The sequence below is a fragment of the Oryx dammah genome, unplaced genomic scaffold (assembly GCF_014754425.2).
Source record: "Oryx dammah isolate SB20612 unplaced genomic scaffold, SCBI_Odam_1.1 HiC_scaffold_6, whole genome shotgun sequence".
In the NCBI taxonomy this organism is placed as follows: domain Eukaryota; kingdom Metazoa; phylum Chordata; class Mammalia; order Artiodactyla; family Bovidae; genus Oryx; species Oryx dammah.
Genome location: NW_024070190.1, coordinates 35,029,645 through 35,052,428, shown reverse-complemented (window position 1 = coordinate 35,052,428; position 22,784 = coordinate 35,029,645). Strand labels below are relative to the sequence as shown.

General features: G+C 38.6%; 3 protein-coding genes across 30 annotated transcripts in view; 1 reads left to right on the top strand and 2 right to left on the bottom strand.

The window, feature by feature from the left end:
• Window positions 1-9,913, bottom strand: part of PBLD (phenazine biosynthesis like protein domain containing) — a 35,747-nt gene extending 25,834 nt beyond the window's left edge. For 3 of the 13 annotated variants that reach the window (XM_040242264.1, XM_040242270.1, XM_040242272.1), the window contains exons 1-2: window positions 8,742-8,829; window positions 7,996-8,298 (exon numbers count right to left, since the gene is read on the bottom strand). The gene's annotated coding sequence lies outside the window, so the exon portion shown is untranslated. Of the gene's footprint in view, window positions 1-7,995; window positions 8,299-8,741; window positions 8,967-9,770 lie in introns of those variants that run through there. The other 10 variants (XM_040242271.1, XM_040242273.1, XM_040242276.1 and 7 more) reach the window with 8 other exon arrangements.
• HNRNPH3 (heterogeneous nuclear ribonucleoprotein H3) lies at window positions 8,634-20,014 on the top strand. Of its 14 annotated transcripts, none has more exons than XM_040242251.1 (10): window positions 8,634-9,213; window positions 14,145-14,279; window positions 14,805-14,943; window positions 15,457-15,641; window positions 16,079-16,165; window positions 16,440-16,555; window positions 17,224-17,359; window positions 18,375-18,470; window positions 18,551-18,643; window positions 18,818-20,014. In XM_040242251.1, exons 2-10 carry the CDS (start codon window positions 14,168-14,170, stop codon window positions 18,892-18,894), a joined length of 1,041 nt encoding a protein of 346 aa, XP_040098185.1. In that variant the 5' UTR covers window positions 8,634-9,213; window positions 14,145-14,167; the 3' UTR covers window positions 18,895-20,014. The 14 variants fall into 14 exon arrangements, with proteins under 14 accessions (XP_040098185.1, XP_040098189.1, XP_040098184.1 ...); XM_040242255.1 differs by having other exon boundaries at window positions 8,707-8,823; XM_040242250.1 differs by having other exon boundaries at window positions 8,978-9,232.
• The window catches only part of RUFY2 (RUN and FYVE domain containing 2), a 43,640-nt gene continuing 39,403 nt past the window's right edge, over window positions 18,548-22,784 (bottom strand). For 2 of the 3 annotated variants that reach the window (XM_040242244.1, XM_040242243.1), the window contains exon 18: window positions 18,548-22,767. In XM_040242244.1, coding sequence (XP_040098178.1) covers window positions 22,624-22,767 — 144 coding nt within the window. In that variant the 3' untranslated portion in view covers window positions 18,548-22,623. The remainder of the gene's footprint in view (window positions 22,768-22,784) is intronic. The other variant, XM_040242245.1, reaches the window with a different exon arrangement.

The window sequence follows — 22,784 nt, the reverse complement described above, 5'->3', positions numbered from 1 at the left end:
GTAACTAGAGAAAGCCCTTGTATAGCAAGGAAGACCCAGCTCAGCCACAAATAAATAAATAAAGTATTCTGTAATAACCTAAATGGGAAAACAATTTGAAAAAGAATAAATATATGAACATGTATAACGGAACCACTTTGCCATACACTTGAAACTAACACAACATTGTTAATCAATTATGCTCCAATATAAAATTTTTTTAAATGTTAAAAAAAAAAAAAGAAATCCAAAATTCAGTTCAACAGCTACTATGTGGCAGGCCAGCTCCAAAGCTAGGTACCAGGGAGAGGAGAGAGTCTCATGAATGATCCATATGCCTCTACTCTGAGAGTCTAATCTAGAGTTTGTTTTTGAAGATGTCTCTCTTTTTTTCTCTCTCTCCTTAAAATTAATTTTGGTTTCATTTCTATAAGAAAAATGCAGACTTATTTGATGGGAATTGTATTGGATCTGTGGATTACCTTGAGTTGTATCATTTTGAAGATATTCTTTTAATCCAAGAACATGAGTGTATGACTGCTAAGTTGCTTCAGTCATGTCCAACTCTTTGCAGTCCCATGGACTGTAGCCCACCAGGCTCTGCTTCTCCAGGCAAGAATACTGGAGTAGACTGCCATGCCCTCCTGCAAGGGATATTCCCCACTTGGGATCAAACCTGAGTCCCTCATGTCTTCTGCATTGGCAGGCAGGTTCTTTACCACTAGTGCCCTAGGGGGAAGCCCCAAGAAGATGGGTATATCTTTCCAAAAGAAGAAAAGAAAAGGGCAGGCTTAACTTCCTCCTGAACTGCTGAGAGAAAATTTGAGGCAGGTAAAGTTTAAGCAACTTGCCTTTCTTTACCCAGTAAATGGGCTTGCACAAATTTTGGCATCCTGGTCAATCTAATGGCTGGTCCTGAGCTGCAGCTTTCAGGCAGAGCTCTGTGCACTATCCAGCAGGGTGTTTTTCAAATGAGCCAAATAATTTATCCTTCTCTAATTTCAATTACATTCCATTAGGATCCCTAGTATGGCTTTATATGCTCCTTAATAATGGCAAGCAAATAAGCTGTTTAAATAGAAATCAAATACTCCCAGAGGTACCTCATAAATCTAAATTCATATTTCTAAACTATTCATATCTGTTTTAAAACTTTTTTAGTTTTTAATCATCAATTTAGTGTATGAATAGAACCTTTTTTATAAACAATAAAATAATACAGAAAAAACAATCCCATTTGATAATCCCCTGTCTCACCATATGGACTTCCCTGGTGGCTCAGATGGTAAAGCATCTGCCTATAATGCTTGGAGACCCAGGTTCAATCCCTGGGTCGGGAAGATCTCCTGGAGAAGGAAATGGCAACCCACTCCAGTATTCTTGCCTGGAAAATCCCATGGATGGAGGAGCCTGGTAGGGCTACTGTCCATGAAGTCGCAAAGAGTCGGACACAACTGAGCGACTTTACTTTCTCTTTGTCTCACTATATTCCTTGCAGTAACATCAGGTTCGTTCCTGAGGACACAGTAGACATCTTTCTGAATTCTAACCTTGGTTCCATTTATCACGTGAATGTAGGGAAATCATAAACCTCCCTTGTTCAAATAGTTTAGTCATTAAACCTGCCCATGGGTGTGCCTGGGAATGATGCTTATCTGTCCCTCTATAATAGTCATAGCTTGTTTACAGTCTCCTGTGCTACAGACAACAGAAAGTTGACTCCTGTATTCTGTAGCTGTTAATATAAAAGAACCCACTTGGCTTTTGCTTATGACTGCTGCCTCAGAACAATGCTGCTGCTGCTGCTGCTGCTAAGTCACTTCAGTCGTGTCCGACTCTGTGTGACCCCACAGACAGCAGCCCCCCAGGCTCTGCCGTCCCTGGGATTCTCCAGGCAAGAACACTGGAGTGGGTTGCCATTTCCTTCTCCAATGCATGAAAGTGAAAAGTGAAAGTGAAGTCGCTCAGTCGTGTCCGACTCTTCAATACCCCATGGACTGCAGCCTACCAGGCTCCTCCATCCATGGGATTTTCCAGGCAAGGGAACTGGAGTGGGTTGCCATTGCCTTCTCTGCAAAACAATGCTACTCACTAATAAATGCCAACTTAGTTCTTTAAAAATGTAAATACTTAGAAACAGAACGCTGACTGGCATTCAAAGTGTACATGAATACTAAGCACCTTACTTGTTGGAAAAAAGAAAATAACTATAAAAAGGTAGTCAAATTATAATATAAGTTTTAAATAAAATTTTGGAGGAAATTCTATTTTTAAATTAGTTTCATGGCACTCAACTACTTTGTGTTTAAGTTTTACTCATGTTTCCTGGACTTAATAGAAGCTCTGAAACACTGCCTTTGTTAAAAACATTTTTAGACAAATTCTGATTTCCTCAACCACATTTATGTTCAAACACCTACAGTTTTGGAAACTTTTCACTTTTCTGTTGAAGCTTATAGTTCTTATCATCATGACCTACCATTTATCAACCAAATTATTGCCCCTCCCCACTTCCTCTTCCCACTGATAACCACCTCTAATTTGTTTTCTAGATCTGGGAGTCCAATAGCAGTAAACAGCATGTCCTTTTCAAGTGCACATGGAGCATTTTCCAGAATAGATCATATGTTAGGCCATAAAACAAGTCTCAATAAATATAAAGGCTTGGAATCATACAAAGTGTGTCCTTCAATCACAATGGAATAAGATTCCATTTCAATAACAAGAGGAAATGGAAATTTGAGGAATGTGGAAGTTAAATAACATTCCCCAATAATAAAAGGAACTGGGTTCCCTAGAGAAATGGTCACTTCTGGGGCAAAGGTAAAGAAAATACCAGATAAGCCTTCAGGATCTTCTAATAGAAGAAAGTAAGACAGTCTCAAAAAAATAAAAAGAATAAGGGGGCTTCCCTGGCAATCCAGTGGGGGTTGGGACACTGTACTTTCACTGCAGGGAGAATAGGTTTGATTCCGGGTCAAAGAACTAGGATCCCACAAGTCAGCAAATAAATAAATAGAATAGAGGTATGTCAAAGGGATACAGGAGCCAACCTGAAAGTGCTCCCGGTGGCCTAAGAAAGAACAATTTGAACAACAAAATAAGTTGTATAGATTGTAATGCAAAGTATAAAATTAGTATCTGTGGGTCTATACTGACATATATATAAAGATGAAAGAATGAATGAAAGGAAAACCTCATAGAATTATTTTTAACTCAAGCTCTTATCTATTTTTGGCTACACTGGGTCTCTGTTGCTGGTCTTGGGCTTTGTCTCGTTGTGACAAGTAGGGGTTACTCTTCATTGCAATGTGTGGGCATCTCACGATGCCGGCTTCTTGTTTTGGAGAATGGACTGTTAAGCCTGCACGTTCAGTAGTTGCAGCACTCAGACTTAGTTGCTCTGTGGCATTTGGGATCTTAGTTCCCTGACCAGGGATTGAACCCATGTCCCCTGTACTGCAAGGCAGATTCTTAACCATTAGGCCACCAGGGAAGTCCCCTAAAATAATTTCAAATAATTTATCTAACTACTCTCCCTTCCAGGAGATGGAGCTTAAATACCCCTTGAGTGTGAGCTGCACTCAGTGACTTTTTTCCAAAAGAGTAGAGCATAAGAGGATAAAAAGTAACTTCACAGTGGAGAAATCTGGCAAGTACTGCCTCAGGCAGGTTTGATTAAGGGTAACACCATCAGTGATAAGTCAGGTTGATAGCATCTACCTTGGATATGATGTGATGAAAATGACACTTCAGTGGTCTTCCTCCTGAGAACCCATTACTCCTATTTAATCATGGCAAAAACATTAGCGATATCCCAGTTGAAGAGTATTCCTCAAAGGAACAGAGAATGCTAAGGAGAATGATGACTAATTAATGTAGTATCCAGGATGGGATCCTGGAACAGAAGGATGCTAGGGAAAAACTAGTGAACCCCATATAAAGTGTGTAGTTAATAATAACGAACCTAGGTAGGTTCATTAGTTGTAACAAACACATCATAGTAAATGCAAGATGTTAATAATAGAGGCAACTCAGTGAGGGATACACACGAACTCTCCATACTATCTGCTTTAATTAGGTTGTGCCAGTTGTGTGCCAGTTGTGTCTTAGCTGGGCATGCAGGGCCTTTTTCCTTTTTAGTTGCAGCATGCAGGACCTTTAGTTACAGCATGTGAACTCTTAGTTGCAGCATGTGGGATCTAATACCCTGACCAGGGATTGAAACTGGACCCCATGCATTAGGAGCAGTCGGCCATTTTTTGTAGACTGAAACATATACTGAAATGCTAGGATTTTACTAATGCCCTCAAATCAATTTCTACTTTATTAATAGCAATCGCATCTTCCTGTGTTGGAAAACAGCAGTATTTACATGTGAGTGAGTGAAAGTCACTCAGTCATGTCCGACTCTTTGCGACACCATGGAATACAGTCCATGGAATTCTCTAGGCCAGAATAGTGGAGTGGGTAGCCTTTCCTTTCTCTGGGGGATCTACCCAACCCGGGAATTGAACCCAGGTCTCCTACACTGCAGGTAGATTCTTTACCAGCTGAGCCACCAGGGAAGCCCATTTACATGTGAAATATCAGTCTGTCTACAGATGATTCTTGGTACTCATCTGATTTTACAGATTTCCCTGGAATAATTTTTGCCCCTCCCTTCCATGCAACACAGTGCTTAGAACATTGTACTTCCCAAAATTTTTGTACTAAATTCACTATTGAAATAAGTTTTACAGGAAGGACCACATTAATGACATAACAGGCAAGAAACAGGACAGAACTGGAATTATTTCAACTACTAATCTCTATATAACAACTCATTTTAGACACTAAGAAATTAAGATTCAGGGGACTTCCTTGGCAGTCCAGTGATTAAGACTCCAAACTCCCAATGTAGGGTGCATTTTTTGTTTTTTCACTTAATCACTCAGTCGTGTCTGACTCTCTGTGACACCATGAACAGTAGCCAACCAGGCTCCTCTCTTCATGGGATTCTCTAGGCACGAAAGAATACTGGAGTGGGTTGCCATTTCCTTCTCATGGATGGGTTCAATTCCTGGTCAAGAAACTGCGATCCCGAAGGTCATATCTTGATTGGCCACAAACAGCAACAAAAACTGAGTTTCAGGAAAGTTAATTGCCTCAGAATCAAACAGCTGTAGGTAAGTGTGAAATCTTAGGGTTAGAACCTAGGCCGATCTGACTCCCTGGTTATGAAGACAATTCTAATTTTGTCATTGATTTTCTTTGTAAAGTTTGGAGCATTACTTTATCTTCTGATTCTTCTATTTATTGGTTCAACAAATAATAACTTTGCTAGACTGTGGTGAAAATTAAAGTGCCTTCACCCCCAATATAACCATTGTTATTTGTACACTGAGGCATATATATTGATATGTATATAATGAAAACATGTATTTTAACTATGACTCAGAAGTTTAAAATAGTGTGAGGAAAGGGAGGGAATGGTCTGATATCTGTACTGTGTTCTCCAAGTTATCAATATGCTTATGGAATATTAAAAGCAATATAATAATTTGATTTAAATTCCTTCAGTAGCTACCTTTTGTGGCTGTTTTCCCTGTTCTTCCCAGCAATCCACTGGAACAGAAATAATATTCAACATTTTTAATTATTTTCAAAAAGTAGAGAAAATGTGTTAGACGCTTTTTTCCAATTTGTTTACTTAGTGTATGATTATTCAAATTGGATGAGACCTCTTCGTTTCCCTAATCCCAGAATAAACACTAAGGTGATTTGAAGAAACAAACAAACAAACAAAATATTAAGAATGTAAACTGTGTAATTAAGCTTTGTCTTGAGAAATAATTTTGAATTGCTATGGAGAAGATCACTGCTTTCTAAAGACAGTAGATATATGATATAAATCAAAGAATAAGCATTTCACAAAACCTTAGTACGACAGATTTAGTGCTCAGAAAGCATTTAGAAACACTCCTAGAAATTTATGTGTGGGTTTGTTGTTTTTAGTTTATTTGCTTTTCCTACAGACAAAGATTATAATCCTGTTTTTATGTTATTTCAGAACGTGATAGGGGTATGGGAACAACTATTTTAGCCAATTTTTAGTTAATGTGCCTTCCCTCCCCCAGAAGAGTGCAATCTCTTCAATTTCTTTCTTCTTTTTTCAAGCTCTGCACGGAATTTTCCTGTTCTCTTCCTGGTGGTGTAGTCATGATCACATGTCTGTGTCTTGTTTTCCTCTGGGAGCTGTGGGTACTTCTATTTCCTTCTCCTTTTTCATCTTTTCTCTCATTTTGGCCTCTAACAAGATCCTCTCCAGGGTCCCTCTGATTTCTATATAATAGGAAAGCACTGAAATGATGGAAAGGAAGACAAAGAGGAAAAAAACAAAATCAAACACACCCCAATGCAGCTGGGAGTTCTTCGTTCTAACCATCTCTATGGAAACAATTCTGTAGGGACCACTAAAGCAGTGGTGAGCCAATTTCACCAAGCCTTAAAGGACTCAACTTGCAGATGGGAACAGTTGATAGACACTTTTTCTTTTGAGAAAAACATTGAGTTTTAAAGAATCCACCTGCCAACACAGGAGATGCAAGAACCCAGGTTCAATCTCTGGGTCAGGAAAATCCTCTGGAGTAGGAAATGGCAATCCACTCCAGTCTTCTTGCCTGGAAAATTCCATGGACAGAGAAGCCTGGCAGGCTACAGTCCATGGAGTCCCAAAGAGCTGGACACGAAGGAGCAACTGAGCAGGCACAAAATAGGAAGCCAAATAAAAATTGTTTATCCCTATATAATGTATTTTTTTTAAAAACTCAAAACATCCTACTTGCTATAATAATAAAAAAGGCAAGAGGAATGTATCTGCTAATTTCAAGTCCTTCCTAAGCATTCACGTTGGCAAACAGGAGAGTGCCCAATACAAACAAATCGTGGCCAAAAAAACCCCCAAAGAAAACATTGCAGTTTGGTGATGAAAAGTCATTAGAACGATTTTAGGATTTTGACCCATAGCCATAAAAAATATGTGGAGAGAATGCCAAACTCAGTCAGGCGGTAAACAAATTGAATTCAGGCAAGGGGTAAAAGGGATTACAGAATTCCATTTACCAAATCAGGTTGAAAGTCAGAAAGGATAATGATGTAATTTGAATCCAGCGAAGAATTCCATCTGAAGGACCTTGGAGTCTTTACTAATACAGGAATCATTAGGAAAAAAGAGAAAAGAAACCTCCTCCACCCCCAGTCAGTGATACCAAGTTTCAGGCCAGTTCAAAAGTCTCCAGCCAATAAACTGTTAACTGCAGGTCTTCAGAGATGATGGAGCGTTATTTAGGGGAACTAACTTCAATTTGCCTAAATCTATTTTGTTCCCTTAATACATCCCCAGGTAGGTCCATAGTGCTTTTAAGACCCTAGTCCCTGGGGTAAAACCATTTGGGTTTCAATCCTGGTTTCTGTCACTAGGTGTGTGATCTTGGGTATCTTTTTAAATTTCTCTAGAATTTAGGCATATCATCTGTAAAATGGGGATATTATTTTTAGGGTTATAAAGAGTCAGTGAATTGAGCACAGCACCTAGCTCAAGCAAGCTCTCAATAATCGTGAGCTATCGTTATTACACTATCCGTTTTGCTTTTCTCTCTCTTATAATGAAGACCACATTTTCCCTTCTCCATTTCTGAGGGTTTTGAGGGAGTCTCACAAAAGGCAGTAGGACATTATGACCTAGCTAATTCTTACTTCCCCCGACCTGTCTTAAGCAGGTTTTCGGATGTATTATAGCCACGAAATGGAAGTTTCCATTGTATGACGGTAACTGACGACCTTTCTCCACACTACAGACTACATGCCTCGGAAGAAAAATTATTCTAGCTTGTCTACTGCTAATACTCCTTGTACCCGATCACCCCACCCTCGACGGACTTCCCAGTGTCTGTACAAGTCTCTGACTGAATATTTAAGGCCTAAAACCTAGTTTTGTCTACATTTCCAACCTACTGGAACATCTGCTTTACTCACACTCATTTCCGTCTCTCCCCCGCATTTGATATAAGTTCCTTGTTTGCAAGTTAACTTTCATTGATCTCGTTCTTTCGTTTGTTCTTTAACTTGCGCTGATCTCGGTACTAGGACTGCCCTCCACTCTTCTTGCAGAAATTCGGCTTTTTTTCTCCCAAAAGCCGTCACTAGGAACCTTAGTGGTATGAGACCCCAGCACAACCAAAAATTACTAGTTGTCACTTGTACAGCCATCTTTCAAGAATGCAAAACACTAGTTGGAAAACAACTCAAAGTCGGGCGACGCAAGCGGTAGATGGGTAACTGAAATTACAAAGTGGGAGAGATTAAAACCAAGAGAAAATGCAAAGGAGAGGAAGAAGCAAGGAGAGATTTGCAGGGAAACTTCAATTAACACACCCCGCCCCTAAAGAGGCACACTTTAGGGCGGCTGCGCCGTGAGCGTCAAGGCCAGGGAAAGAGGCCCAGCCCAAATCAGGGCCTGGTAGTCACTTTCGTATCTTTCCAGCGGAGAAGCCCTACTCTTTTTTACCGCATAACCCAAACATGGTGGACAAGAAAAGCCCTCCCCACTTTTGGCAGCCGAACCACGTGGGGCCCCTTCCACGCAGGTGACGCTGGGTAAGGGCGGGGCCTCTACAGAACTTGTTCTCTGATGCTCTACCCATCACGAACAAGTTCCTGATGCGGCAGAGCATCAAAGAACTTTTCCACACCCGGACACCACGGGTTCCTACAATACGCACGGATAGGCCTATTACTGCCACTCCACATCCTCCTCGAGAGAGAGAGCAGAAGGGTTTGCTCCGAGAACTTGATGGCTATATAGTAAGCAGGAAAGGTGGAGTTCGCGGCCTCTTTCTCCGACTTGACTAACCCCGTCTTCTCTCCACCTCTCACCCAACTAGTCATCCGACCAACGCGCAAGCGCACTTCTTGCCGCGGGCCCCAAGGAGAAACCGACTCTCCTGTCTCGCGAGAGTCTCGCGAGAGCGGGGCCGGCCGGTCTTCCTTGCTTTCGCTCCACCCACTTCTCCTCGCTCGCTCTCTCCCATCCCCCCAAGCCAGTAGCTCTGCTGCGCAGCTCCCTTAGCGGTTGCCACCGCTGGAGACGGTTGGAAGAACCGTTGTGGGAGCGCTACCCGAGGCGGGCGACTTCTACTTCCTCACAGCCAGGCCCCGCGAGCACCGGAGTCGGCGCTACTGTCGCCCGACAGGGTATCTGAAGTAAAAGGGGGTAGGTTGGGCTGGCAGTTTGGAGAGCGGAGTCGGGAGAAGGACGGAGGAGCGACTGGGAGGGGGTGGGGCGGCGGAGTGGGGGAAGTGTAGAGGTCGCCACTTGGAGGCAGCCAGGCTGCGCCTTCCAAGGCGATCTCCCACTTCCAGCAAGGCGGCCTGTCGGAAGGAGGATTAACTCAGGTGGAATTCAGTGGATGAAGCCGAACCCCGAAGTGGGGGTCATCCAGCATTTCCCCTCCATTCCCTGCTGGTTTGGCCTCCGCCATTTTGGGTACGGCAGCGCGGCGCCCTCGGCTTCCCGCCCTTCTCCTCTTTCTGCTTTTTGCTCCTCAGCTTCCGAAAACTGATTTGGGAGGCCGGGGGTGGTTAAAGCTTCGCGGAAGGGATGAGGGTGGGAAGGAAGCGAGCAGGGAAAGGCTGGGCACTTGGGTGTGGGGAGGATCTGGGCCGTCGGGCGCGCTCCCGATGGAAATGGCGCCGGCTGGGCCTGGCCTCCCACCGAGGCCTCCCTTCCTCCGCAGTCTCGGCTGGGCTACCTGGGCCGGCGGGGCTGCGAGTGACTTCTGACGCAGATTCCCAAGATGAGAGAGGCTGGACCTGGGGGAGGAAAGCCAATGGCGACGAAGGCGCTCAACTCCTAAATCCAGGACAAAGGAGGCAGACGGCCTCCTTTGTAATTCCGCCGCCCGGTGGCGAAGGTTTTTAAGCCAAGCTTGGCTGCCGGGCTAGGAAGTGGCGTACTCTTCCCTAGCTCTTCGGTCTCTAGGGCAGCTAGATAAACGAAAAGTCTCCGGGGCGGAATAAAGGACGCTTAGCCGGCCCTTATATTCCACATTTGGAACTTCGAAAAGAGTACGTACTCATTTTCCAAAGGGATCCCCCCGCCTTCCCATGCCTATCTTAAACTTATTGAAAGACTGTGGGTAATTGTTTTGTAAGCAGAAAAGCGAGTGATTTATCAAATAGGAATTTGAAATGGGCTTATTTCAAATAGATGAACAATGAAGAGAGGCCTTCTGAACCTTTGAGCGGGGATGGGATGGTGTAATGGTTTTGTGTGGTTTGGCAAATACTAGGTTAGAATTAAATAGGAGTTTTATTTGGGGGAAACAGTTATTAAAACACCACCAGTGATGGCAAAACGGTGTATAGGAATTATTAAGTCTCCAAGGGTTGTATTTTGTGTAAAGATTGTAAGGCCATGGAAACAAAATACTTAAAAACACAGGGTTTATTTTCTTTTGGTAGCTAAGCCTGTTTTCTATTTGGCGTGTAGCACTGTAGTAACATTTTGACCAAGAAAATAAGCCTGCTCAACAGAAAGACAAACAGCAAGTTCAGTCATGTGATGTTGCGATGGTTTTAGTCCTTAGAACATTGGAGAATTGTCTGTAATTTTCATTGAAGCCGTACAAAAGGTATAGGCATGGGTATTTCTACAGCTTTTAAATAACTACAGTTCCTGTTGCTGAAAATTTTCTGTGCTTCTTGTGGACTTTGAAAAGACAGCCCAGTTTCCTATAAATTACCAATAGTATGTGATGTAAGAGCTTCCCTGATTGAATTACCCTGGAAACATTTTTTCTTTCCCGCTTTTTCATCTGCATGGTAATTTGGAAATCCACCTAATTGCCTTAATATTTTTAATAACTATTCTTCTGGTGTTCTTATTTTGGTAAACAAGTGACTGAACTGCATTGGCTGGTAACATTGTTCTAGAAAAGAACCCAATCATTTTAGAGGCTTCACTTCCTTTAGGTAGTAGTGGTGTCTCTTATTTGTTTTTAAAATTAAGGAGCAAGCACAATGAAAGCGGAATGATGTAAAATTTCCGTGTTAAGTATTTTTTTTTTTTCATTTCTTGACCAAATTTTGAGGTTCCTTCTCATTTTTTAGTAGCAGTTGGGCTACCGTTTAGAAAGTTACTAATGCATCAAATGCTTATTTTGTGTTTTATATTTATGAAGATGGCATATACCTCTGTGTTATAAAGGAATTTTGTCTCTTGCCTTTGTTAGTTGCTTTCTTAACCGCTTTGGGATACAGTTCACATACCATAAGTTTCCCCCACTTAAAATCATGCAATATCTGGTCTTTTGTGACTGGCATCTTTCGTGTAGCATAATGTTTAGGAAATTATATTTTAAATCTCACATAGAACTGACCAAGATTATCCTGGTATTCCAGCTGCTGGTATTTGATTTATATGGTAAATCTCATATAGAACTGACCAAGATTATCCTAGTATTCCAGCAGCTGGTATTCTAACACTAGGAATTCTTAAAAAAAATTAGCCCCTGGACATTAGCCATTAGACACTATTGCAAAGAAAAGTTAAGATTGATTATCCTGAATAATTAGTAAATGCTTATTTAGGTAGTTTTAGAGACAGCTTTATTAATGTATAAGAACAAATACTCTCTTAATGAGTTTAGAATCTGTCTTGGTTTTGTTTTCTAAATAGAATTCTAGGTTCAAAAACTTTTGAGGAGATAATAGTGAGGCTTTATTGGGTACTCTTCATACACCTGGGATGAAGAGTTGGCCTATAAAATAGTTCATCTTCCGAATCTGTTTAACTTATCCCGGTTTAAATTGTATTAACAGTTTGGTATTTTTTTTAATAGACTATTTGTTTTATATAGGTCTCATTGGTACAGGCTGATCCAAAAATCAAAACTAGTTTCCTTGCTAGTGTTTCTTGCAAAGAGCTAATAAGATTTATAGTAAAGATAAGTCAGTTTCCCTCTTTGGGAGGGAAGGTATTTGTTCATGAAACAGTACGTTTACATTGTGGGGGGAAAATGTTCTAAATGATAGAAAGCCACCACTTCTAAGGACTTTTCACAACAAATTAGATTGACTTTGCAAAGGTCTTAAGTTTTGCATTTGGAGGTTAACAAATGGAGGATTAGATCCTTTCCATTTTTTCCACTTCTGTTGGCTAAATTACCCTTTATAGAAAACGGTTATGTCTTGGGTTGTTGCTTTGTCCCCCCTCCCCTCTTAAGAAAATGATCAAGATCTCCAAAATGTCTCCTTTTCCCAAAGCCTACTTTCAGGGGGACTCTTAGAACTATTTTTTAAATTGTCTAGCTGATTATGTATCCAAATAAACCTTTCCAGAGACCCTCCTTCCCCCCGCCCCTCTGCTTTAGACAATTCCTGAAGATGCTTGAAAATGTAAGCCTCTGTTGACTTTGAAAAAAACTTATAACAGTCCTTATTTCCTTTCAGGATAGGTTCCTATCCTTTAAGGTTCAGTTATTTTGTTTGTAGCTTATTTCATTAGTTTTACAAGGCCCCTTAGAATCCAGTAACAGTGGCCACCACTGAATGATTATATTCAGTGTTGCAGACTAAGCTTGGATTCTTCCTAGTCCAGTGAGGTGTAAGTACCACTGCTACATTTTACAGTTGAATGCAGAGGTTAAGTAGTTTGCTTATTAATAAATTAGGTAGCAGTGATTGACAGACTAGGTATTCAAACCAAGAGTTTCCTTTGTCTTAAAAGTTCTTCCTAGTTATTTTCGTGCTTAAGAGTTAGTTGTAATATCAAATAAAAATCTTGAACATCTGTGTCTAGACTGGCACTTAGGATAGCATTGAAAAAAGGCAGAGTCGGACTAAGAACACACGTGCAAAGCAAACAAGTACAAAGGTGATTCATATACAGAGGAATTTGCTGAATAGCCACATTTGGATAATTCCTACATTAGCTTATTTTAAATGCATGGGTTCTAGGGAGAAATTTTTCCTCTTTGCAGATGCTACCCCAAATAGTTGGGCTAATAATTAGATCATGTGAAATTAAGTGTTAATGAATACTGCTTATATGAAATATCCTCAAGCTTAAAGGAATCAAGTGAACAAATTGTTTTGTTTACAGGGGAGGAGGTGGTGAGGGAAAGGTTTGAAATATTCAGGTGAGTAGGATTCCTACAGCTGCATAGAGAAATTTATAAGATCTGGTAAGTTTCTGCAGCTGAAGGACTTCTGCATTAACCTCTTTAAAGTGTTTGGAAATTGTTAAAAGAAAGGGTGATTGTCTCAGGATGGAAATTTGGTGGATGAGTTCTTTTGAGGGGAGAAGGAGGGCTTCTTGTACCCATTTTAATAACTTTTTGAATGTGATTTCGTTAATTTAAGAAAAAAAAACTATTTAAAAGTAGTGAGTGAACTGGTTTTTAATTCATTATCTTCAATAATTGCCAAACAGGTGGCTTTAAAAAGCCGTTTTTGGGTGCCCTTTTATCTTAGTTATAAAACTCAGCCTAATTAAGACAGTAATTTTAAAACTTGCTTTTGAGGAGTGTTTAAATCCATTTTATAGTTAAACTGGACTCCCCCCACCACCACCACCTTTGAAAACAATTTGGTATGTTCAGAATTACAGTGCATCTATTAAAGTTAGACTTTAGTGCCATTTTTCCAACGTCAAAAGGAGTACTCACTGTACTTCCGACTTAGGCTTTTAATGTGAATGGATGGTGGTACTGTATACAACTTTTGAGTTTTTTTTTTTTTTGTTTGTTTGTTTTTTTTTGAAGAATTTGTGTAATTATTTCAAGTGAATAATAAAATTTGGAAAATGTGAAGGACCATTTGAGACATGAGGAAAAGACTAGAGTTGACATTAAGATGGACAGGGTAAAAAAGTTGAGTTTCGTAGAATTATGAAGTTTTCTTAAAATTATAACATTTTAATACTTAGAAATGCAAGATTGGGGGAAGGGTTAGGTTTTACTGCCTTTACCCAGTCTTGTCTGCCCTGTAATAGAAAGGTATTGTACCATTGTATAACCATATGTTACATTTGCTGTTATGTACCACTGAGAGTTGGTTCTTCAGTACCTCTGGCAAGAGTGTATTTTGATTGACTGCTTTGTGTGCTTGTTTATTTTTTATAGCATTTAAATCAAACGGTATTGAGATGGATTGGGTTATGAAACATAATGGTCCAAATGACGCTAGTGATGGGACAGTACGACTTCGTGGACTGCCATTTGGTTGCAGCAAAGAGGAAATAGTTCAGTTCTTTCAAGGTACCTCTAGTATTAGTCAAAGTTTAGTAGTATTTTAATTGTATATTTCTATTACTCAGTTTTTAATTTGTAAAACCCATTTGTTTGGGGGACTTTTTGATTTGAGTGTATCTGGGTTAATGTATTAAGTTATGAAATGTGCTCCAGTTAATATTCAATACAGAATGTGTAAAAATATGTAAAACCTAACTAATGTGCAATGAACATAATTGAGAGTAATTATGTATGATGAAATGAATCATGAATTAGCATATGGAGCATAGTTAAATTTGATTTTTTTTTCCATGTAATATTAGGTGGCCTTTTGTGAGTGTGTGTGTAATTTTAAAAGACATTGGTCGCAAAAAAATATATATAATCCAGTAATATTTGAAAAGATCTTCCTTTGTATTATGGGGTGATGGGGAAACTAAGCTTTTTTTGTTTTGTTTTGTTTAGACTTGTTTTAAATATTTGATTCAGATGGGAATGTTTCAGCCTTTAACACTGTTCCCCTTGATGGGGTTATTTGTCCTTGGGTTAAAGGGTTGGAAATCGTGCCAAATGGGATAACATTGACGATGGACTACCAGGGGAGAAGCACAGGGGAGGCCTTCGTGCAGTTTGCTTCAAAGGAGATAGCAGAAAATGCTCTGGGGAAACACAAGGAAAGAATAGGGCACAGGTGGGGATGGAGAGTTTGGGATGGTGTTAAATTTTTATTTTTGGGGGTTGTGGGTCACTATTGCTTAATGGGGGGGTAACAGTAACATTTTTCTGGGGTAGTTTAAAAGAATTGATAATTATCTAAATTTAACTTGGAAACTACAGATTTGGGTGGGGAATTAATGCTAATAGTTTGCTTAAATTAAAATTAGATTGTTTCCATTTTTCTGTAGGATGATGTTGATAAATGTTTTTGTATAATCAACTATTTTCTCTAAACATCTATTATATACTGAATAAAACTTAAAATTGTATTTTGTGAATTGTTTTCAAATGACTTAATTTGTCTTTTAAAACTTAAATATTAATTATTTAAGTTTGTAGGTGTAAAAGAATATTAACTTTTGGTGTATTTAGGCAATTTTAATTGGGTTATATCTAGATGTAGAAAAACTTACTGCATTTTGCCCAGTATTTTATTTACTCTAATACATTTATGCTGAAACCTGTACCTTAAACCATTTTCAAATAGGTATATTGAGATCTTCAGAAGTAGCAGGAGTGAAATCAAAGGATTTTATGACCCACCAAGAAGATTGCTGGGCCAGCGACCAGGACCATATGATAGACCAATAGGAGGAAGAGGGGGTTATTATGGAGCTGGGCGTGGAAGTATGTATGACAGAATGCGACGAGGAGGTGATGGATATGATGGTGGTATGTGTATCTAATGAACAAAGGTTCTGTTGTCATTTTATTAATGTTTCTGACACTTTGTCAAGAAATACAGAAATGGCAGTAATTTCAGTACCTACTAGGTTTAATAAATCTGTTCATACAAATGTGGATTCCCATGGGCAGCTATGGGACTTGATTGATGTGTGTATTGGCACCTAGTTTACCTACACAAAAGTTTTTAAGAGATTGCCACGTTTTGACCTTTTCTGTTTGGCATCAGGATAAAAATTTTTATGTCTAAATGTGTGCTTTCCATACAAGTGTTAACTGCTTTTCTAATATGCACTAAAATGGGTGTTGCAAACTTGTAACAGTAAGTTAACCAGAGTGCTGTCAGAAGATACATTTTTATAAACTAGATTATAAAATTTTATCTCTTAAAAGGTTATTCATGTATTTCTCCTTAAATTACACAGGTTATGGAGGTTTTGATGACTATGGTGGCTATAATAATTATGGCTATGGAAATGATGGCTTTGATGACAGAATGAGAGATGGAAGAGGTAAAATAAATATTAAAGATGGTGATTTTTAGGTGAATTTTAGTATTTGCTTTACATGCACTTAGTATAGGTGACTTGTATACAAAAGTCAACTCAGGCATATTTCAGGGTATTCCTACATAGAGCTTTATATAGATATATACTTACAGAAAATTTTCTGTATGATATTTAGAAAAACTACGTGTTATGATTACTTGAGGTGTCAGTGAAAAGTGTGTAAATAGGGAAAGGTGTGTATAGGAAAGAAACAACCTTTGGAAATTTTATTTTCTAGGTATGGGAGGACATGGTTATGGTGGAGCTGGTGATGCAAGTTCGGGTTTTCATGGTGGTCATTTTGTACATATGAGAGGACTGCCTTTTCGTGCAACTGAAAATGATATTGCTAATGTGAGTAATTTTAGTAATTAATGGTTTTATATATAATCATAGTGTCTAATTCGAGTATTATATGTAACAAGTCAGTAAGTTTGAGTGGTTTGGTTTTCCCAGACTCTGATTAGAAATGAGGAACTACAAATAATGGCTACTATTACTGATTTGAAACTGCTTCATTTCAAATTGGTTAGAAAATAAGCAAATTTCAGCCCTTGGAGCCAAGTCAATCACTCATTATTTGTTGAGACCCCAATGGCCTTCAAAGATGAGGGTATTTATCATCTAGCCCTTAAAGAAAAATTTTGCCATTGATCTTACTGGAAGCCAACTGGACTAATTTTCAGGTGCTTTGAGGGGTCACTTAAATCTGATTAACTTGCAGTTAGAATTAAATGATATATTTGGGGACCTATGCATATACAGTTGGTAGGTTTATCAAACTCTGTTGTTCTGATTCATAATACCCAATTTCTCTGCATGTCAGTCTCTCGGGTCACTTATTTCAATCAATTTTGAAATAACTTTCTTGGGAGAGAAGCTTGCTTCTGAGTACAGTCAGGAAAATGAGACTTCTTTCCTTAGGGTGTAAACTCTTCTCTAGCTTAAAATACTTAACCAATATGCATGGTAATTGTCTTTCAGTAATCTAAATAGAGAAGTAAAATAAGTGTTTTCTTTAGTTCTTCTCACCACTAAATCCAATCCGAGTGCATATTGATATTGGCGCTGATGGCAGAGCAACAGGAGAAGCAGATGTAGAGTTTGTGACACATGAAGATGCGGTAGCCGCCATGTCTAAAGATAAGAATAACATGCGTAAGTGGTATAACGCTCATTGGTGATTCCTCAAATGTAAGGGTAGTTCTAGGAGCTTAGTGGTCTGGAACCTGAAACCATGTGGGTGCTAATAAGTTTAGACTTGGCTTTCTGAGGGCTTTCTATTGATAACTCAGGCTCTTTATACTTCACAGATTATTAGAGCTTAAGTTACTAAACAGGAAAAATACTTGTTGCACTTACCTAAGTTTTTATGCCATTTGAATATTAATACTATTTCTTAATCTATACATTGATAACTTTGGGTGAGTTATTTCTCCATGTCATCAAATCTGTTTTTAAGCCATTAAATTTAATCTCCACTAGTGATTCCCAAATCTGACCACACATCAATCACTTGATACTTAATAAAAATAAGTTGCCCTGGATGCTACCCTCAAGGTGCTAATTCAGTTCTATGATGGGCCTGGAATACATACATATCAAGGGATATATATTTTTTTTATGGGCACACTGGGTCTTTGTTGCCTTGCAAAGGCTCTTAGCTGTGGCAAGCGGGGGCTACTCTCTAGTTGCAGTGTGTGGGCTTCTTATGGTGGCTTCTCTTGTTGCAAAGCACAGGTGCTCAGGTGCTCAGGTGCTTGGGCCTCGGTAGTTGTAGCTCTCGAGTGCAGGCTTAGTAGTTGTGGCACATGGGCTTAGTTCTGCAGCATGTGGAATCTTCCCAAACCAGGGATTGACAGTGTCCCCTGCATTGGCAGGCAGATTCTTAACCACTGAACCACCAGGGAAGTTCTGGAATTATTTTTAAGATGTATACCAGCAGGTTCTAAAATAATGAGTCAGCTGTTTTATAGATAAGGAAACTGAAGCATAAAACACTTGTAACTAGTTCAAGCTTGAACAATTTAAACAAACCATAGATTTTAGTTATACCGTCACTCCGCTAGGAATTTGCAAGCATTCTTTTTCACATTAATGTTAGCTAGTCAACCTTTTCACACTTATTTATCAATTTTATTCAACATTCCTTTTTCCCCCTATTACTCAAAAGAACATCGATACATTGAACTTTTCTTGAATTCAACTCCTGGAGGCGGCTCTGGAATGGGAGGTTCTGGAATGGGAGGCTACGGCAGAGATGGAATGGGTATGTAAAGCTTTTTAAATATTAAGCTGAGTTAGACACTTAGCAAGTCAATCTCAAACTTTTTTTTTTTTTTTTTTAAGATAATCAGGGAGGCTATGGATCTGTTGGAAGAATGGGAATGGGGAACAATTACAGTGGTGGATATGGTACTCCTGATGGCTTGGGTGGTTATGGTGAGTGTCTTTTACTCTGGTTCAGTTTGAGTCCCCATATGTGGTACAGTTTAAAGTTCATATATTGTTCCTTTTTAAAAATTGAAGTATAGTTGACTTACAATATTTATATTTTTAATAATTTATGCATTTGTATCCTCTGCTAAACGGTTTTTAATGTCTTTTTTTCCTAAGGCCGTGGTGGTGGAGGCAGTGGCGGTTATTACGGGCAAGGTGGCATGAGTGGAGGTGGATGGCGTGGGATGTACTAAAAGCATAACCACACATATAAAAGTCCTGACAACAGCATCTGGTCTACTAGACTTTCTTACAGAATTACTTTCTTTTGTATTTTAAGAACTTTATAATGACTGAAGGAATGTGTTTTCAAAATATTATTTGGTAAAGCAACAGATTGTGATGGGAAAATCTGTTTTCTGTAGGTTTTATTTGTTGCATACTTTGACTTAAAAAATAAATTTTTATATTCAAACCACTGATGTTGATACTTTTTATATACTAGTTACTCCTGAGGGATGTGCTGCTTTAATAAGATTTGGGTTGATGTATTTTACTATTAGCTTTAAAGTAGTAGTTTAGTGTAATCTTGCATAAACTACAAGTCTTAATAAGCAGACATCTGGAATAGAGCTTGGAGAATAGTGTTACTGTTTAATTTCTCCTGGACAACACTGTAAATATAAAACCTAAAGATGAGTTTAGGTGACTTCAGGAGTATAAATTCAGCTAATTCTATATTTTCAGACATTTATCTGGCATAGCTCTGAAATGTTAGAAATCCAGGAGGTATCTGGACTTAATGTATATTCATAACTGTGTTACCTGCAGATGAGAGTGTTGGAAGTTTAGATTCTAGCTCTAGACTTTAGAAGAAATCCCCTCAGCACTTGACTGAAGTACCAAAAAAATGTTTCCCAAAAGTGATAGTTGTAAGTTCTCAAAATGTCTTAGACTAGGTTAAGGTTCTCGGTGACAGGAGATTCACTACAAGTACAAAGGTATTTACCGTGGAGTATAATTCTCACAGGTGTATTCCATTTCCAGCCAAATGGTTAAAGCATATGGCTTTTTAAATAACTGTATATAGATGACTACTTTTTAAAATGTAAGACACAAGTCCGTGTCTTGAGAGTCTTGAGATTGGATTTTGCATCTAATTTGTTTCGAATTTTAGAGCCATTGTATTTAATAATTTTATGTAGCAAGGAAAAAAGGTGCTTTTACTTTTAATCCCTTTGATCAATATGGCTTTTCTTCCAAATTGGCTAATGGATCAAAATGAAACCTGTCAATGTGAATTCAGTTATTGAACTTGTTACTTGTTTTTGCTAGAAATGTTATTAATGTAATAAATGTCAGTGTGGGAGATGAGTATGGCGTCTGTCCTAGAATGCTTTGTGTCAGTTAATGATTAGAAATCAAATTGGTAGAAGGTACTATATCTAATTGAATATTAGACAAAGTGACGAATGATTTCTGCTGTTAAAGAAGGTAGCTTGGTAGCACTAGGAACCTATCAACTGGAGCAATGATTCATCTTACTGCCTGTACTCACTCCCTTAATTACAAGGCTCACACCACTTTTCTAAAACAGGCTTAATTCTTCAGGTGTTTTATTTGTTATATAAAATTCACATTTTAGAGAAGTGTGAATATGAGAATTCCAATCACAATTCCTTGGCACCATGGTAGCATTAGGTTACTACTAGATGAGGGAACAGTACACAAAGTGCACAAAATACAAAGTTCTGTTACATGAAATCCAGAATTAGATTATGGTTTTTAGATACAAGTCAAAACAAAATGGAGCAAGTTTCAGTATTTTCTTAGAAAAAGTCTGCCTACAAAAGGCCCAAATCAATGGCAATAACATGAGTGGTGAAGAATTTAAATTGGGACTAAAAATCACGGTTTATTTGTTAAATGAAACCAGGGTTGGTATTTAAGAGAATCACATTTTAAAGTTTAAGCACAATAATAAAAAACAGCACTTGAAATTTTTCATTTTTGCTTATTCTCGTCATAAAAATGTTAACCCATCCCATCAGTACAAAACAGTTCAGAGAATATAATTTCATGTTTCAAATACTCGTTAAAGACCACCTATAAATCTGTATGTCCATTCTGATTGAAGACAAAAAACTGGATTATGAAAAAGAAATCTGAAAGTAAAATAGTGGTTTCATACTTTGGCAACTTAGAAAATTAATTTTAAACCTCAACAGAAGTATGTACTCAGGATAATAATGATCCTGTAGAATAAACAATGCTATCTGAGTAGGGAGGGAGTAGCCATGATTTATTTACTAGTGCTTTTAGGAGTAATGTGGATACCAATAATGGCATGTTTAAAAGATACAGACTCAAAAGTGCATGACTTAAGACTTAAAAAAGTAGAATCCCAAGTGGTGATGCTGTTGACTCGGTTAATTATGCAAGGGTAGTTTTAAAGATTAAATTATTGGTATGCTATAAACTATTAACAGGGATTAGTGTTTACTGACTTTATGCTTGAAATAGTTCAAGTATATATGTAATGGCAGAGCTCTAGGCCCTGGCTTGGAGGTGCTAATAAATGGAATTTTACTCTACTGCAGTAGACTGCCACAGTGTAATGCTTCCTAAAAGTTACTGGACTGGAAAGGTAATACAGAACTTTTTTACTCAAATCTGTCATAATCAAAAGCAAAGTTTAACTATTTTAGATTTCTCCTTAAAAGCTTAAGGGAAAATCAGGAGCCTATAATCCTGGCTGTTAGATTTTTTTCTAGGAAAGTTTATGTTTTGACTTCTTTTTTGGCCATGTCCATGTGGTATGCAGGATCTGAATCCAGGGATCCAACCTGTGCTCCTTGCAGTGCAAGTGTGGACTCTTCTAGACTGCCAGAGCAGTTTCTGTGTTTTGACTTTTAAAAGTGAGTCCCCCCTAAGAAATGGATATAACTTCAAAATATTTGGAGACAATACCACTTTCACTCACTATATCTGAAAGTTAGCAAAATACCACATTGACTGTATACAGAGAAGGAAGGCATTTTCTAATGCAAAATGGGCAGAGGAGGGGAAGCAAATAAATACAGTTGACACTTTAACAAGCTAATGAAAAACCTGTTGAAATATTAATACTTCTAAAATGTGCGTTTCCAGTCGTTCTCCGAGAACTGTGAAGCTTTAAAGTGCATTAAGAAAAAATTACAGGCACCATCAAATATCAATTTGACAATCTGGAGAATAATAATCTGAAACCCTATTTTTAAGAAGGCCTTTACAAAATAAGGCAAACATGTAGGTATGCTCTGGCCTCCATGGCACTAAGAAAAGAGTTACATGATAACTACTCAGACAGCATTGATAACCAGTTTTACTTTCACATATTCACCTCACAGGAACTCTTAATGTATAATTTGAGATTTCCTTTGCCATTTTTATTCAAAAATAACAGGGCATGCTTTTAAAGTAAACTTACCCTAATTGCCGACTGTAGTTACCCTGTAACTCTTGTTAATGCCATGTAAAGTGAAGTCGTTCAGCTGTGAGGCTCCTCCGTAGGTTATATATAGTCCATGGGGTTGCAAAGAGTCGCACATGGACTGTAGCATACTAGGCTCCTCCGTAGGCTACAGTCCATGGGGTTGCACAGTCGGACACCACTGAGCCATTTCACTTTACAAAATAAGGCAGACATGTAGGCTCTGCTCTCTGGCCTCTCCATGGCATTAAGAAAAGAGTTACATGATAACTACAGTCAGGAATTAGACTAAGGTTACTTTAAAGCATGCCCTGTTATTTTTGAATAAAAATGGCAAAGGAAATCTCATTATACATTGAGTTCCTGTGAGTTGAATATGTGAAAGTAAAACTGGTACCAATGCTGTCTGAAAGCTCCTTAAGGGCTGTCTGAATACATTGTACACATGTTCATATGTAACATTCATCATTCATTGTAGGTACTTTGCATACATTAGAATAGTTCTGGAATATCATGGCAAATTAGATGAGCATCTTTGAATTAGTAATGCATGACAGGAATCACAAACCCGTACTGGCTTCGGTGAAGAAGGCAAAGGCAGTTCGTTGTCAGAACAGGCATTACAGAAAATTTCCCCACAGTTTCTACAGTGGTGCTATTAAATGGAAAAAT